This window comes from Oenanthe melanoleuca, chromosome 3 (assembly GCF_029582105.1).
Source record: "Oenanthe melanoleuca isolate GR-GAL-2019-014 chromosome 3, OMel1.0, whole genome shotgun sequence".
Lineage (NCBI taxonomy): Eukaryota > Metazoa > Chordata > Aves > Passeriformes > Muscicapidae > Oenanthe > Oenanthe melanoleuca.
In genome coordinates this window covers 1,197,292-1,211,726 of record NC_079336.1, presented here as the reverse complement: position 1 = coordinate 1,211,726, position 14,435 = coordinate 1,197,292, and the positions used below count along the sequence as shown (strand labels likewise).

Sequence of the window (14,435 nt, the reverse complement as noted above, 5' to 3'; positions counted from 1 at the left end):
AACACCCCAAAATCCATGGAGAACGCCCCAAAATCCATGGAGAGCACCTCAAAATCCATGGGGAACACCCCAGAATCCATGGGGAACACCCCAAAATCCATGGAGAACGCCCCAAAATCCATGGGGAACACCTCAAAATCCATGGAGAGCACCCCAAAATCCATGGGGAACACCCCAAAATCCATGGAGAACGCCCCAAAATCCATGGAGAACACCTCAAAATCCATGGAGAGCGCCCCAAAATCCATGGAGAACGCCCCAAAATCCATGGAGAGCACCCCAGGAAAAATCTGGGAACGTTCCCCTTCCTGGGAGGGAAAATCCGCCGAGGTGGAGGCTGAGGGAATTCCTGTGGGAATGGGGATTCCAAACCTTTCTGGAAAAGCATTTCCAGGCAGGAATTGTTCCCAAATTCCAACCTGAAATTCCCTGGGGGATTTCAGATCTCCTTCCCATGAATGAATTCCCAAAATCCAACCTGAAATTCCCTGAAATAATTTTGGGGATGAATCAGATCCCACCTGGAATTTCCTGACAGAGAAATTCCAATCCCTGATCCGTGTCCCCAAGTGCCACTTCCACGGGGATTTGGAATTCCACTGGGAATGGGGAAGAAATTGTTCCCAAAATCCATCCTGAAATTCCCTGGGGGATTCCAAATCTTGTTTCCATGAAGGAATTCCCAAAATTCAACCTGAAATTCCCTGGAATAATTTTGGGGAGAAATCCTGATCCCATCTGTCAGGAAATTCCAGATCCGTGTCCCCAAGTGCCACTGCCACAGGGATTTGGAATTCCTCTGGGAATGAGAATTCCAAACCTCATTTCCATGAAGTAATTCCCAAAAATCCAACCCAAACTACTCCTGGAACAATTCTGGGGATAAATCCCAATCCCAGATCCGTGTCCCCAAGTGCCAGTTCTGCAGGGATTTGGAATTCCACTGGGAATGGGGAAGAAATTGTTCCCAAAATCCAACCTGAAATTCCTTGGGGGATTCCAACCCTTTTTCCAAGGGAGGAATTCCCAAAAATCCATCCTCCAGTGGGGAGGGGCGGGGACAATTCCCGGTCCCGGTTTTTTTTGGGAGCTGCCACATTCCCGAGGAGTCAGGATAAAAATAACCCTGGAGCCGTGGGAAACGCCCGGTGTCACCGGTGTCACCGCGGGGGTGGCACCGAAGGGACAGAGAACGGGGAGGGGTGTCACATTCCGGGATGGGGGCTGGGAATTCTTTGGGATTTCCATGGGGTAACCCCAGAATTCCAGTGACACCGTGTCCCCAAGGTGACAGTGGCTGTGTCCCCTCAGGGGTTTGCTGTCCCCAAGGTGACAGTGGCAGTGTCCCCTCAGGATTCACTTGTCCCTGAGGTGATGGTGGCACCACGTCCCTGAGGTGACAGTGGCAGTGTCCCCTTCCCACATAGGGGTTCAGCTGTCCCCATGTCCCCAAAGTAATGGTGGCCCCCTGTCCCCTGAGGTGACAATGCCACCGTGACCCCTCAGGGGTTCAGCTGTCCCTGTGTCCCCTTGGTGACAATGCCACTGTGTCCTCTCAATGACAATGCCACTGTGTCCCCTCAGGGGTTCAGTGTCCCCTCGGTGTCCCCTCAGTGACAGTGTCCCCATGTCCCCTCACTGTCCCTGTGTCCCTCACTGAGAGTGTCCGTGTGTCCCTCACTGACAGTGTCCGTGTGTCCCTCATTGACAGTGTCCCCATGTCCCCTCCCTGTCCCCATGTCCCCTCCCTGTCCCCGTGTCCCCTCACTGACAGTGTCCCCGTGTCCCTTTGCTGTCCCCGTGTCCCCTCACTGACGGTGTCCCCATGTCCCCTCACTGACAGTGTCCCCGTGTCCCTCACTGACAGTGTCCCCATGTCCCCTCACTGTCCCCGTGTCCCCTCACTGACGGTGTCCCCGTGTCCCCTCAGCCTCGCTGGTGGCCGCAGGTGACCCCTGGAGGGACGGCGGTGACGTGTCCGACAGCGGCAGCAGCACCACCAGCGGCCACTGGAGCAGCGCTGGCAGCGCCACCGCGTCACCCCCTCACCGTGGTGACATCAGTGTCACCCCATCCCCCCCTCACCACGGTGACATCAGTGTCACCCCATCCCCCCCTCACCACGGTGGCAGTGTCACCTCATCCCCTCCTCACTGTGGTGACATCGGTGTCACCCCATCCCCCCCTCACCACGGTGACATCGGTGTCACCTCATCCCCCCCTCACCACGGTGACATCAGTGTCACCCCATCCCCCCCTCACCACGGTGACATCGGTGTCACCTCATCCCCCCCTCACTGTGGTGACATCGGTGTCACCCCATCCCCCCCTCACCACGGTGACATCGGTGTCACCGCGTCCCCCCCTCACCACGGTGGCAGTGCCACCCCGTCCCCTCTGACCGACGACGGCTTCGACACCGACCCCGAGCCGTCCCCGCCGGAGGAGCCGGCGCCGCGCCGGAGGAAGGTGGGTGACAGTGACAGTGACAGTGACAGTGTCCTGGGTGACGCTGTACACGGGTGACATTGGGCATGGGTGACAACAGACAGGGGTGACAGTGGCCTGGGTGACACCAGGATCAGGTGACACTGGGCACGGTGACATTGGGCATGGGTGACACCAGGCAGGAGCGACACCAGACAAGAGTGACACTCGACAGGGGTGACACAGTCCATGGGTGACATCAGGCATGGGTGACAGTGTCCTGGGTGACACCGGGCTCAGGTCACACCAGACTCTGGTGACACCAGGCTCAGGTGACAATATCCTGGGTGACACCAAGCTCAGGTGACACCGGGTTCAGGTGACACTGGGCACGGGTGACACCGGGCACAGGTGACAATGTCCTGGGCAACACTGGGTAGGGGTGACACTGGGTGACAGGAGGCAGGGATGACACTGGGCTCTGGTGACACTGGGCACGGGTGACACCAGGTGCAGGTGACACCAGGCAGGGGTGATAATGTCTTGGGTGACACCGGGTGACACTGGGTGCCACCAGGCAGGGGTTACACCAGACTCAGGTGACACTGGCTCAGGTGACACCAAGCTTGGGTGACACCAGGTGACACTAGGCTCGGGTGACAGCGGGCACGGGTGACAATGTCCTGGGTGACACCGGATAGGGGTGACACTGGGTGACAGGAGGCAGGGATGACAATGGGCTTGGGTGACAATGTCCTGGGTGACACCAGGCTCAGGTGCCACCGGGCTCAGGTGCCACCCAGGTGTCCCCGGGCCCTGGTGACACTGTCCTTGTCCCCAGAACTCGGCCAAGCTGCTGTTCAAGTGCCTCTGGCCCGGCTGTGGCAAAGTCCTGCGCTCCGGCGTCGGCATCAAGCGCCACGTGCGCACCCAGCACCTGGGGTAAGGCTGCCACCCCACACCCCAGATCATCCCAGATCATCCCAGATCATCCCAAATTCCCACCCCAAATCCGGGGGTGGGGGGGTGTCCCTTGGGAATTCCCAATTCCTACAGAAAATCTCGACCCCAAAATCCGTGAGGTTTTTCTCCCTGCAATTCCCAATTCCTGCAGGAAATTCCCATTCCTGACCTCAAAATCTGTGAGGTTTATCCCTGTGGAATTCCCAATTCCTGTGGGAGATCCTGACCCCAAAATCTGTGGGGTTAATCCCTCAGGAATTCCCAATTCCTACAGGAAATCCTGATCCCAAATCCCTGGGATTCATCCCTCTGGAATTCCCATTTCCTACAGGAAATCCTGACCAACAAAATCTGTGGGTTTATCCCTGTGGAATTCCCAATTCCTAACAGGAAATTCCCATTCCTGACCCCAAAATCTGTGGGGTTTGTCCCTCTGGAATTCCCAATTCCTACAGGAAATCCTGATCCCAAATCCCTGGGATTCATCCCTCTGGAATTCCCATTTCCTGTGGGAATTCCCGTTCCCAATCCCAAAATCCGTGGGGGTTTTCCCCTCTGGAATTCCTGATTCCTTCAGGAAATCCTGAACCCAAATCCCTGGGATTTATCCTTCGGGAATTCCCAATTCCTACAGGACATTCCCATTCCTGACCCCAAAATCTGTGAGGTTTATCCCTGTGGAATTCCCAATTCCTACAGGAAATCCTGACCCCAAATCCCTGGGATTTATCCTTTGGGAATTCCCAATTCCTGCAGGAAATCTCGACCCTGAAATCTGTGGGTTTATCCCTGTGGAATTCCCAATTCCTACAGAAAAATCCCATTTTTGACCCCAAAATCTGTAGGTTTTTCCCTTGGGAATTCCCAATTCCTACAGGAAATCCTGACCCCAAAATCTGTGGGTTTTTCCCTCTGGAATTCCCAATTCCTGTGGAAAATCCCATGGAAAACGGATTTCACATCACCAAAGCCACCCTTGTGTCCCCAACTTCCAGGATTTTCCTTCAGGCTTCAAATTCGGGATTTTTTCCAGGAATTCCCTTTGAGTTTTGGGATTTTTTGGCACTGGTGTTGTTCAGGTTCTGTGTTTATTTTCCAACATGGAATTTTTTGGGAAAAGACGAGGACAGGGAAGCTGCGAGTGGCTCTGTGCTGTCCAGGCAGTGCTGGAAAAAAATCCTGGAATGGGCTGGAAAATCCGGGAAAAAAGTGCTTGAAAATTCAGAAATAGGCTGGAAAGTCCTGGAAAAACCTGCTTGAAAATCTTGGAATGGGCTGGAAAATCCTGGAAAAATGCACTGGAGAATTCTGGGAAATGCACTGAAAAATCCTGGAAAAAAGTGCTTGGAAATTCTGGAATGGGCTGGAAAATCCTAGAAAAATGCACTGGAAAATCGTGGAACGGAGTGGAAAAATCTGGAAAATACACTGGAGAATTCTGGAAAAGTGAGCTGGAAAATCCTGGAAAAATGAGCTGGAAAATCCTAGAAAAATGCACTAAAACATCCTGGAATGGGCTGGAAATTCTTGGAAAAAAGTGCTTGAAAATTCAGGAAGGGGCTGGAAAATCTTGGAAAAACCTGCTGGAAAATCCTGGAAAAATAGGGTGAAAAATCCTGGAATGGGGTGGAAATTCCTGGGATAGGCTGGAAAATCCTGGAAAAATGCACTGAAAAATCCTGGAAAGGGGCTGAAAGAAAAAAAGGGCCAGGACCCCTCGGTGTCACCTCTGTCCCTGCAGGGATGGTGGCAGTGCCCAGGTGTCCCCAAACGGTGGCAGTGTCCCCTCAGTGTCACCACTGTACTCTCTGGGGTGGTGGCAGTGTCCCCTCAATGTCACTGCTGTCCCCTCAGGGATGGTGGCAGTGTCCCCTCAGTGTCACCAAACGGTGGCAGTGTCCCCTCAGTGTCACCAAACGGTGGCAGTGTCTCCTCAGCGTCACCACTGTCCCTGTAGAGATGGTGGCAGTGCCCAGATGTCCCCAAACGATGGCAGTGTCTCCTCAGTGTCACCGCTGTACTCTCAGGGATGGTGGCAGTGTCCCCATGGTGTCACCGCTGTCCCTGCAGTGTCCCCTCGCTGTCCCCTCAGTGTCCCTCACTGTCACCCTGTCCCTGCAGTGTGCCCCTAGTGTCCCCCCCAGTGTCCCCGCAGTGTCCCCCCCAGTGTCCCCTCGCTGTCACCCTGTCCCTGCAGTGTCCCCTCGTTGTCCCCGCAGTGTCCCCTCGCTGTCCCCTCAGTGTCCCCTCGCTGTCCCCCCAGTGTCCCTCGCTGTCCCCCCACTGTCCCTCGCTGTCACCCTGTCCCTGTCCCCAGGGACGGCTCCCCCTGGGAGCAGCGGGAGCGTGAGGAGGATTTTTACTACACCGAGGTTCAGGCGCGGGAGGAGCCGCCGGCCGAGCTGCCACCCCCGGCTGCCACCAGCGTCACCGGTGTCACCTCTGTCACCTCTGTCACCTCTGTCACCGCCCCCATCGTCATCCAGCCCGGCCCCTGCCAGCCCGGCCTGAGCCACTCGGCCCCCGGCGCCTTCTGGCACATCCAGGCCGACCACGCCTACCAGGTGAGGGGACAGTGGGGACAGTGAGGGGACAGTGAGGGGACAGTGTGGGGACAGCATGGGGACAGTGTGGAGACAGCATAGGGACAGTGGGGACAGAGCCGGGGACATCCATGGGAACATGGCTGGGGACAGTGAGGGGACAGCATGGGGACAGTGGGGACAGAGCCGGGGACATCCATGGGAACATGGCTGGGGACAGTGTGGGAAAAGTGTGGGGACAGAGCTGGGGACAACATGAGGACATCCATGGGGACATGGCTGGGGACAGTGAGGGGACAGCATGGGGACAGTGGGGACATGGCTGGGAACATCCATGGGGACATGGCTGGGGACAGAGCGGGGACAGTGAAGGGACAGTGAGGGGACAATAAGGGGAAGTTGAGAAGCCACCGTGTCCCCGCCGAGGTGCCACCGGTGCCACCCCCGTGTGCCAGCGGGGGGGAGGTGACAGCCATTCTCTGTCCCTGTGTCCCCGCAGGCGCTGCCCTCCATCCAGATCCCAGTGTCCCCTCACATCTTCACCAGCATCAGCTGGGCCGCTGCCACCTCCACCCTGCCACCCTTGTCACCGTCCCTGTCACCGTCCCTGTCACCGGTGAGTGTCACCTCCACCCTGCCCCCTCCTTTATTCCTTTTTTCCTCTTTTTCCCTCCTTTCCCTGCCTTTTTCCTCCTTTTTTCCTCCTTTTTTCCTCCTTTTTTCCTCCTTTTTTCCTCCTTTTTTCCTCCTTTTCCCCTCCTTTCTTCCTTCTTTTTTCCTCCTTTTTCTCCCTCCTTTTCCCTCCCTTTTCCTCTTTTCCCCCTCCTTTTTTCCTTCCTTTTTTCCCCTCCCTTCCCCTTTTGTCCTTGTTTTCTCATTCCTTTTTCCATCCTTTTTTTTTTTCCTTTTTCCCTCTTCTTTCCCCCTTATTTTTTCCCTTCCTTTTGCCCTCCCATCTCCCTCCATTTTCCTTCCCTTTTTTTCCTCTTTTTTCCCCTTTTCTTCTTTTTCCCGGTTTTTCTTCTCCTTTTTTCCTCCTTTTCCCCTTCCTTTTTTCCTCTTTTTCCCCATTTTTTCCTCTTTACCCCTCCTTTTCCCCCTCCTTTTTCCTCTTTTTTCCCCTTTTTTCTCCTTTTCCCCTCTTTCCCCCCCTTTTCCTCCCTCTTTCCCCCCTTTTTTCTCCTTTTCCCCCTTTTTCCCCACTTTCTCCTCCTTTTTTGCTCCTTGTTCTCCTTTTTCTCTTCTTTTTCCCCCTCCTTTTTCCCCTTTCCTCCCCCTTTTTTCCTCTTTTTTTCCCTTTTTTCCTCTTTTCCCTCTTCTTTTTCTCCTCCTTTTCCCCCCTCTTTTTTCCTCTCCTTTTCCCTCTTTTTTCCCTCCTTTTCCTCTCTTTTTCCATTTTTTCCTGCTCTTTTTCCCCCTTTCTCCTCCTTTTTTCCTCCTTTTTCTCCTCCTTTTTTCCTCTTTTTTCCCCTCCTTTTTCCTCTCCTTCCCCCCTTTTTTCCTCCTTTTCCCCCCTCTTTTTTCCTCCTTTTCCCTCTTTTTTTCCCTTTTTTCTCTTTTCCCGCCATTTTTTCCCGCCCTTTTTTCCCGCCATTTTCCCCTCACACCTCTCCCCTCCCCTCCTCCTTGATAAACTCACACTTTCAGACCACACACCCCCTCACCCTGCCCCTTTTCCTCCCCTCTTTATCCCTCCCCACCCTTTTTGCCCCATTTTAACCCTTTTTGCCCGTTTTTGCCCCTTTTTGCCCCGTTGCTGTCCCCAGGCGCGGAGCCGCTCCCTCAGCCTCGGCGAGCCCCCGGCGCCGCCATTGCTCAAACCGCAGCTGCTCGTGGCCTCCCCGCCCCGCGCCCCCCTCAGCAGCAGGTCAGCTCCCAAAATATCCTCATTCTGTACCTTGGGTCAGGGGAAAATGTAGTTTAATTATGGGGTAGATTGGGGGGAATTTGTGGTTTTGGTTTGGGGCAAAATGGGGAGAATTTGTTGTGGTTTAGGGTAAAATGGGGAAAATTCGTAATTATGGTTCAGGGTAAATTGGGGAGAATTTGTAGTTTTGGTTTAGGGTAAAGTGGGGAGAATTTGTGGTTTTGGTTTAGAGTAAATTGGGGAAAATTTCTAATTATGGTTCAGGATAAATTGGGGAGAATTTGTATTTTTGTTTTAGGGTAAACTGGGGAGAATTTGTGCTTTTGGTTTAGGGTAAACTGGAGAGAATTTGTTTTCATTTAGGGTAAATTGGGAGAATTTGTAGTTTTGATACAGGATAAATTGGGGTGAATTTGCACTTTTGGTTTATGGTAAATTGGGGAGAATTTGGAGTTTTGGTTTAGGGTAAATTGAGAAGAATTTGTGGTTTTGGTTCAGGGCAAATTGAGGAGAATTTCTATTTTTGTTTTAGGATAAATTGGGGAGAATATGTAGTTTTGGTTTAGGGTAAATTGGGAGAATTTGGAGTTTTGGTTTAGGGAAAATTGGGAGAATTTGTGGTTTTGGTTTAGGGTAAATTCAGGAAAATTCGTTGTTGTGGTTTAGAGTAATTTGAGGAGAATTTGTAATTATGGTTCAGGGTAAATTGGGGAGAATTTGTACTTTTAGTTTAGGATAAATTGGGGAGAATTTGTACTTTTGATTTAGGGTAAATTGGGGAGAATTTGTATTTTTGTTTTAGGGTAAACTGGGGAGAATTTGTAGTTTTGGTCTAGGGTAAATTGGGGAGAATTTGGTTTTTTATTTGGACTAAATTGGGGAGAATTTGTAGTTTTGGTTTAGGGTAAATTGAGGAGAATTTGTGGTTTTGGTTTAGGGTAAATTCAGGAAAATTCATGGTTGTGGTTTAGAGTAAATTGAGAATTTGTAATTATGGTTCAGGGTAAATTGGGGAGAATTTGTACTTTTGGTTTAGGGCAAATTGAGGAGAATTTATATTTTTGTTTTAGAGTAAATTGGAGAGAATTTTTAGTTCTGGTTCAGGGTAAATTGGGGAGAATTTGGTGTTTTATTTGGACTAAACTGGGGAGAATTTGTGCTTTTGGTTTAGGGTAAATTGGGGAGAATTTGTACTTTTGGTTTAGGGTAAATTGGGGTGAATTTGTACTTTTGGTTTATGGTAAATTGGAGAGAATTTGTAGTTCTGGTTCAGGATAAATTGGGGAGAATTTGTACTTTTGGTTTATTGTAAAGTGGGGAGAATTTGTGTTTTTGGTTTAGGGTAAATTCGGGAAAATTCATGGTTGTGGTTTAGAGTAAATTGGGGAGAATTTGTAATTATGGTTCAGGATAAATTGGGGAGAATTTGTAGTTTTGGTTTAGGGTAAATTGGGAGAATTTGGAGTTTTGGTTTAGGGAAAATTGGGAGAATTTGGAGTTTTGGTTTAGGGAAAATTGGGAGAATTTGTAGCTTTGGTTTATCGTAAATTCAGGGGAATTTGTAGTTTTGGCTTAGAGGAAATTGAGGAGAATTTGTGGTTTTGGTTTACGGTAAATTCGGGAAAATTCGTAGTTGTGGTTTAGAGTAAATTGGGGAGAATTTGTAATTATGGTTCAGGGTAAATTGGGGAGAATTTGTACTTTTGATTTAGGGTAAATTGGGGAGAATTTGTATTTTTGTTTTAGGGTAAACTGGGGAGAATTTGTTGTTGTGGTTTAGGGTAATTTGGGGTGAATTTGTAGTTTTGGTTTTGGGGTAAATTGGAGAGAATTTTTAGTTCTGGTTTAGGGTAAATTGGGAGAATTTGTGGTTTTGGTTTAGGGTAAATTCGGGAAAATTCGTGGTTGTGGTTTAGAGTAAATTGGGGAGAATTTGTAATTATGGTTCAGGGTAAATTGGGGAGAATTTGTACTTTTGGTTTAGGGCAAATTGAGGAGAATTTGTATTTTTGTTTTAGGGTAAACTGGGGAGAATTTGTAGTTTTGGTCTAGGGTAAATTGGGGAGAATTTGGTTTTTTATTTGGACTAAATTGGGGAGAATTTGTAGTTTTGGTTTAGGGTAAATTTGAGAGAATTTGTAGGATTGCTTTAGGGTAAATTGGGGAGAATTTGTAGTTTAGATTTAGGGTAAACTGGGGAGAATTCCTTTTATTTTTACAGTTTTTCCAAACTCTATTTATGGCCCATGGGCTGTTTCCTTTTAAGAATGGACTGTTCAAAAATAAAAGTTCTTTTAATATTTTTTTCCTGTTCTTACTTTATGGATAAAGCAATAGATAAAATAATTTTCTCTAGGAATAGAGATCCACTTTGAACAATTTTAAGAAAAAAGGAAAAAACTTCTTTCCAGGGAGCTGCCAAAAACTAAGAATAAAGGAGATTTTTTTTTTTTAATGTCTACCATAAACATATTTTGTGTGAAGGATGTGGGGAGCAAGAAAAGAAAAAAACCAAACTCTTTATTTCTTTTTTTGTTTACTCCTGGAACCCGGTTTTAAAACGACGAAAATTTAAAATTTAAATTTCTAAAATTTAGAATTCCGTTTTTAACTTAAGTTTAACATTTCACTCGACTGAGGATTCTGAAATCCACCAGAATTCCCACCCAATCCAGCAAAAAAAAAAAAAAATAAAATTCCCTTTTTTTTCCTCCCAGAAAAATCCGTGGTGAAGCCAAGAAATGCCGCAAGGTTTACGGCATCGAGCACCGGGACCAGTGGTGCACGGCGTGCCGCTGGAAAAAAGCCTGCCAGCGATTCCTGGACTGAACCCCCTCCCTCCTCCCCTCTCTTCCCGCCTGGAATTCCCTCTGGGATCCAGGAATTCCCTCTGGAATCTGAGAATTCCCTCTGGAATCCAAGAATTATCTCTGAAATCCAAGAATTCCCCTTTGGAATCCAAGAATTCCCTCAAATCCTGGAATTCCCTTCTGAAATCCAGGAATTATCTCTGGAATCCAGGAATTCCCTCCAAAATCCGGGAATTCCCTCTAGAATCCAAGAATTCCCTCTTGAATCCAGAAATTCCTTCTGAAATCTGGGAATTGCCTCTTGAATCCAAGAATTCCCTCTGGAATCCGAGAATTCCCTCTGGAATCCAGGAATTCCTTCTGAAATCTGGGAATTCCCTCTGGAATCCGAGAATTCCCCTCTGGAATCCAAGAATTCCCTCTGGAATCCAAGAGTTCCCTCCTGAATCCAGGAATTCTCCTCTGGAATCCAGGAATTCCCTCCAAAATCCAGGAATTCCCTCAAATCCGAGAATTCCCTCTGGAATCCGAGAATTCCCTCTGGAATCCAGGAATTCCTTCTGAAATCTGGGAATTGCCTCTTGAATCCGGGAATTCTCCTCTGGAATCCAACAATTCCCTCTGGAATCCAAGAATTCCCTCAAATCTGGAAATTTCTCTTTGGAATCCAGGAATTCTCCTCTGGAATCCAAGAATTCCCTCTGGAATCCAGGAATTCCTTCTGAAATCTGGGAATTGCCTCTTGAATCCAGGAATTCTCCTCTGGAATCCGAGAATTCTCTCTGAAATCCAGAAATACCCTCTGGAATCCGAGAAGTCCCTCAAATCTGAGAATTCCCTCTGGAATCTGGGAATTCCCTGTTGAATACAGGAATTCTCCTCTGGAATCAGGGAATTCCCTCTGGAATCCAGGAATTCTCCTCTGGAATCCAGGAATTCCCTCCAAAATCTGGGAATTCCCTCATTGCTGCAACCAAGGGACCGTGGGGGTCCCTCCCAGAGCTGTGGAAATCCTTCTGGAAAATCCAGAAATTCCCTTTCCTGCTTTTTTCCCCCCATTTTTACAACCTGAAGTGGAATTCCCTTCAAGATTGGGAAAAGAAAAAAAAATTTGGAAAAATCCTCGGGGTTTTTGGGGACTAAAGATTTTTTTTTTTCCCCCTGAATTTCCCAAATCTGTTGGAAAATTCCCCGAAATTGAGGCTGGGTTGGAGTTTTGTCTTTACCTAAAAAAGTGCAAATCCCTCAAATCCTTGAAGAAAAAAGTGGGAAACAATCAATGCTTTAAAAAAAGGAAATATTGAGATATCCCAGAAAAAGGAATTTTTTTTGGGATGTGACTTGTCCCTTGGGACAAAAATTCCCCCAAAAAAATTAAAATCAGGAAAAAGGAAAATGTTGAAGGAATTCCCAAATTCCTTCAAAACCAGGCTGAGGAATTTTGAGTTTTAATAAAAAAAGTGAGAATTTTCCTTTTTGTAATTAATCCAGTTTGGAATCATGGAATATTTTGGGTTGGAAATTACCTTAAAAGTCTTGAATTCCAACTTTTTTTGTGTGCTGGGAATATTTATGGAATATATTTATGCAATCCCAGCCTGATTTTAGGGATTTTAAAGCATCAGAATTCCTAAAAAAATTAAAAAAAGGGGAATCAAATAATTGGGAGAATCCAAAATTAGGAATCTCAGCCAGGTTGTGGAATTTTTCTGTGGAATTCCCAAGTTTGAAATATTTGGAAAATCAGGGATTGAAACAGAGAAGAATTGGGGAGGAAACCAAAAAACTGTGAATTTTTTTGTTTTCCTCAGACCTTGTGTCTTCTATCCCTGTGCTTTGGAGATTTTATTCCATGTTTTTCGTGGCCCACATGGATCTGGGTACGGCTCAGCTCTGGCTCCCTTTTTTCTCTTTTTTTCTCTCTTTTTTCCCTCCTTTTTTTCTCATTCCCCCCTTTTTCCTTCCCTTTTCCCCTTTTTCCTTTTATTTCCCATTTCCTCCTTTTCTCCCCTTCCCCCCCTCTTTTCCCCTCCCTTTTTTCCATCCCTTTTTCCTCCTCCTTTTCCTCATTTTCCCTCATTTTTCTCCTCCTCTTTCTTCCTTTTTCTTTTTCCCCCTCCTTTTCTCCTCCTTTCCCCCCTATTTTTCTCCTCCTTTTTTCCTTTCCATCCCTTTTTTTCTTCCTCCTTTTTCTCCTCCTTTTTCCTCCTCCTTCCTTTTTCCCCCCTTTTTCCCCCTCATTTTTTCCTCCTTTTCTCCTCCTTTTCGTCCCTTTTTTGTTCCTCCTCCGTTTTTTCACCTCCCTTTTCCTTTTCCTCTTCCCCTTTTCCTTTCCTTTTTCTCCTCCCTTTTTCTCCTCCCTTTTTCCTTTTCCTTTTCCTTTTCCTTTTCCTTTTCCTTTTCCTTTTCCTTTTCTTTTCCTTTTCCTTTTCCTTTCCCCCCTTCCCCTCCTTTTTTCCCCTCATTTTCCTCCTTTTTCCTCCTTTTCCTCCCATTTTCTTTCTCATTTTTTCTCCTCTTTTTTCCTTTTCCTTTTTTCCTTTTCCTTTTCCTTTTCCTTTTCCTTTTCCTTTTCCTTTTCCTTTTCCTTTTCCTTTTCCCTCCTTGTCCTTTCCATCTTTTCCCACCCTTTTCTCCCCTTTTTTTCCCTCATTTTCCTCCTTTTCTCCTCCTTTTCCTCCCATTTTCTTCTTCATTTCCCCCCCATTTTTCCTTTCCCCCCTTTTTTCCCCTCATTTCCCCTTCCAGCAGCCCTGAGCCTTTCCTTACCTGCCAGAGATTCCCTGAAATCCCAAACTTTAATCCCAAAATTTCATCCCAAATTTTTTCCCAATACAAATTTCACCAGACAAAACCCAAACCTCGCACTTTTTTCCTTTTTTTTTTTTGCATTTTTAAAACTAGAACCTCTGTGGGGGGAGGGGTCATTTATGAAAATTTTCCTTTCCTTCTGGGAATATCTTGGAATTTTCACACTTTAAACCCAAAATCTTCATATTTTCCAGCAGCTTCTTGGCTGGAACTGGAGAAATATTTTGAATTTTTTACCCTCAATTCCCAATGATTCCCAAGGAATTCTCCCGCCCTTTCCGACCTTTTCTTCTCAGTCTTCCAAATATTATTTTTATTGTTAAAAAACAAAACAAAAAAAAAGAAAATAAAGTTTAAAAAAATGTCATTTTTACAGCGGCCAGAGGAAATAATGGAATATATTTTCTAAGGAAATAAAAGGAAATTTGTCTGATCCCTTCCTGGCTCCATGGTTCATTCCAGCGGGATTTGGGGAATGGGGAGGGTGGGGAGGTTTCTGCTGCTGCTGCTTTTCTTTCTTTTTTCCTCTTCTTTCCCCCATTTTTCTCATTCTTTCCTCCTTTTTTCTCCCTCATTTCCTACTTATTTTCTTCCTTTTTTCCTCCTTTTTTCCCTCCATTTCCCCTCCTTTTTTTCCTGCCTTTTCCTTCTCCTTTTTCTTCCTCCTTTCCTCATTTTCCCTCCTTTTTCCTCCCTTTTCCTCCTTTTTTCCCACCTATTTCTCCTTCTTTTTCTTCCACACTTCCCCTTTCCCCCATTTCCCCCCTCCTTTTCTCCTTCCCCCCTCCCTTTTTCACTCCTTTTTTCCTCTTTTTTCCCTCCTTTTCCCCCCTCATTTTCCCCTTCTTTTTCCCTATTTTTCCCTCCTTTTCCCCCTCCTTTTCCTTCCTTTTCCCTCCTTTTCCCTCTTTACCTCTCTTTTCCTTTTTTCCTCCTTTTTTCCCCCATCTCCTCCTTTTTTCCTGCTTTCCCCCTTCTTTTCCTCTTTCATTTCCCCTATTTTTCCCCTTTTCC

General features: G+C 47.4%; 1 protein-coding gene across 1 annotated transcript in view; it reads left to right on the top strand.

Moving 5' to 3' along the window:
- Positions 1–13,854, top strand: part of LOC130251880 (uncharacterized) — a 58,148-nt gene extending 44,294 nt beyond the window's left edge. Inside the window, exons 9-14 of the mRNA XM_056488890.1 lie at positions 1,926–2,469; positions 3,269–3,369; positions 5,708–5,954; positions 6,433–6,549; positions 7,700–7,800; positions 10,518–13,854. Coding sequence (XP_056344865.1) covers positions 1,926–2,469; positions 3,269–3,369; positions 5,708–5,954; positions 6,433–6,549; positions 7,700–7,800; positions 10,518–10,629 — 1,222 coding nt within the window. The 3' untranslated portion in view covers positions 10,630–13,854. The remainder of the gene's footprint in view (positions 1–1,925; positions 2,470–3,268; positions 3,370–5,707; positions 5,955–6,432; positions 6,550–7,699; positions 7,801–10,517) is intronic.
- Positions 13,855–14,435: the final 581 nt, after the last annotated feature.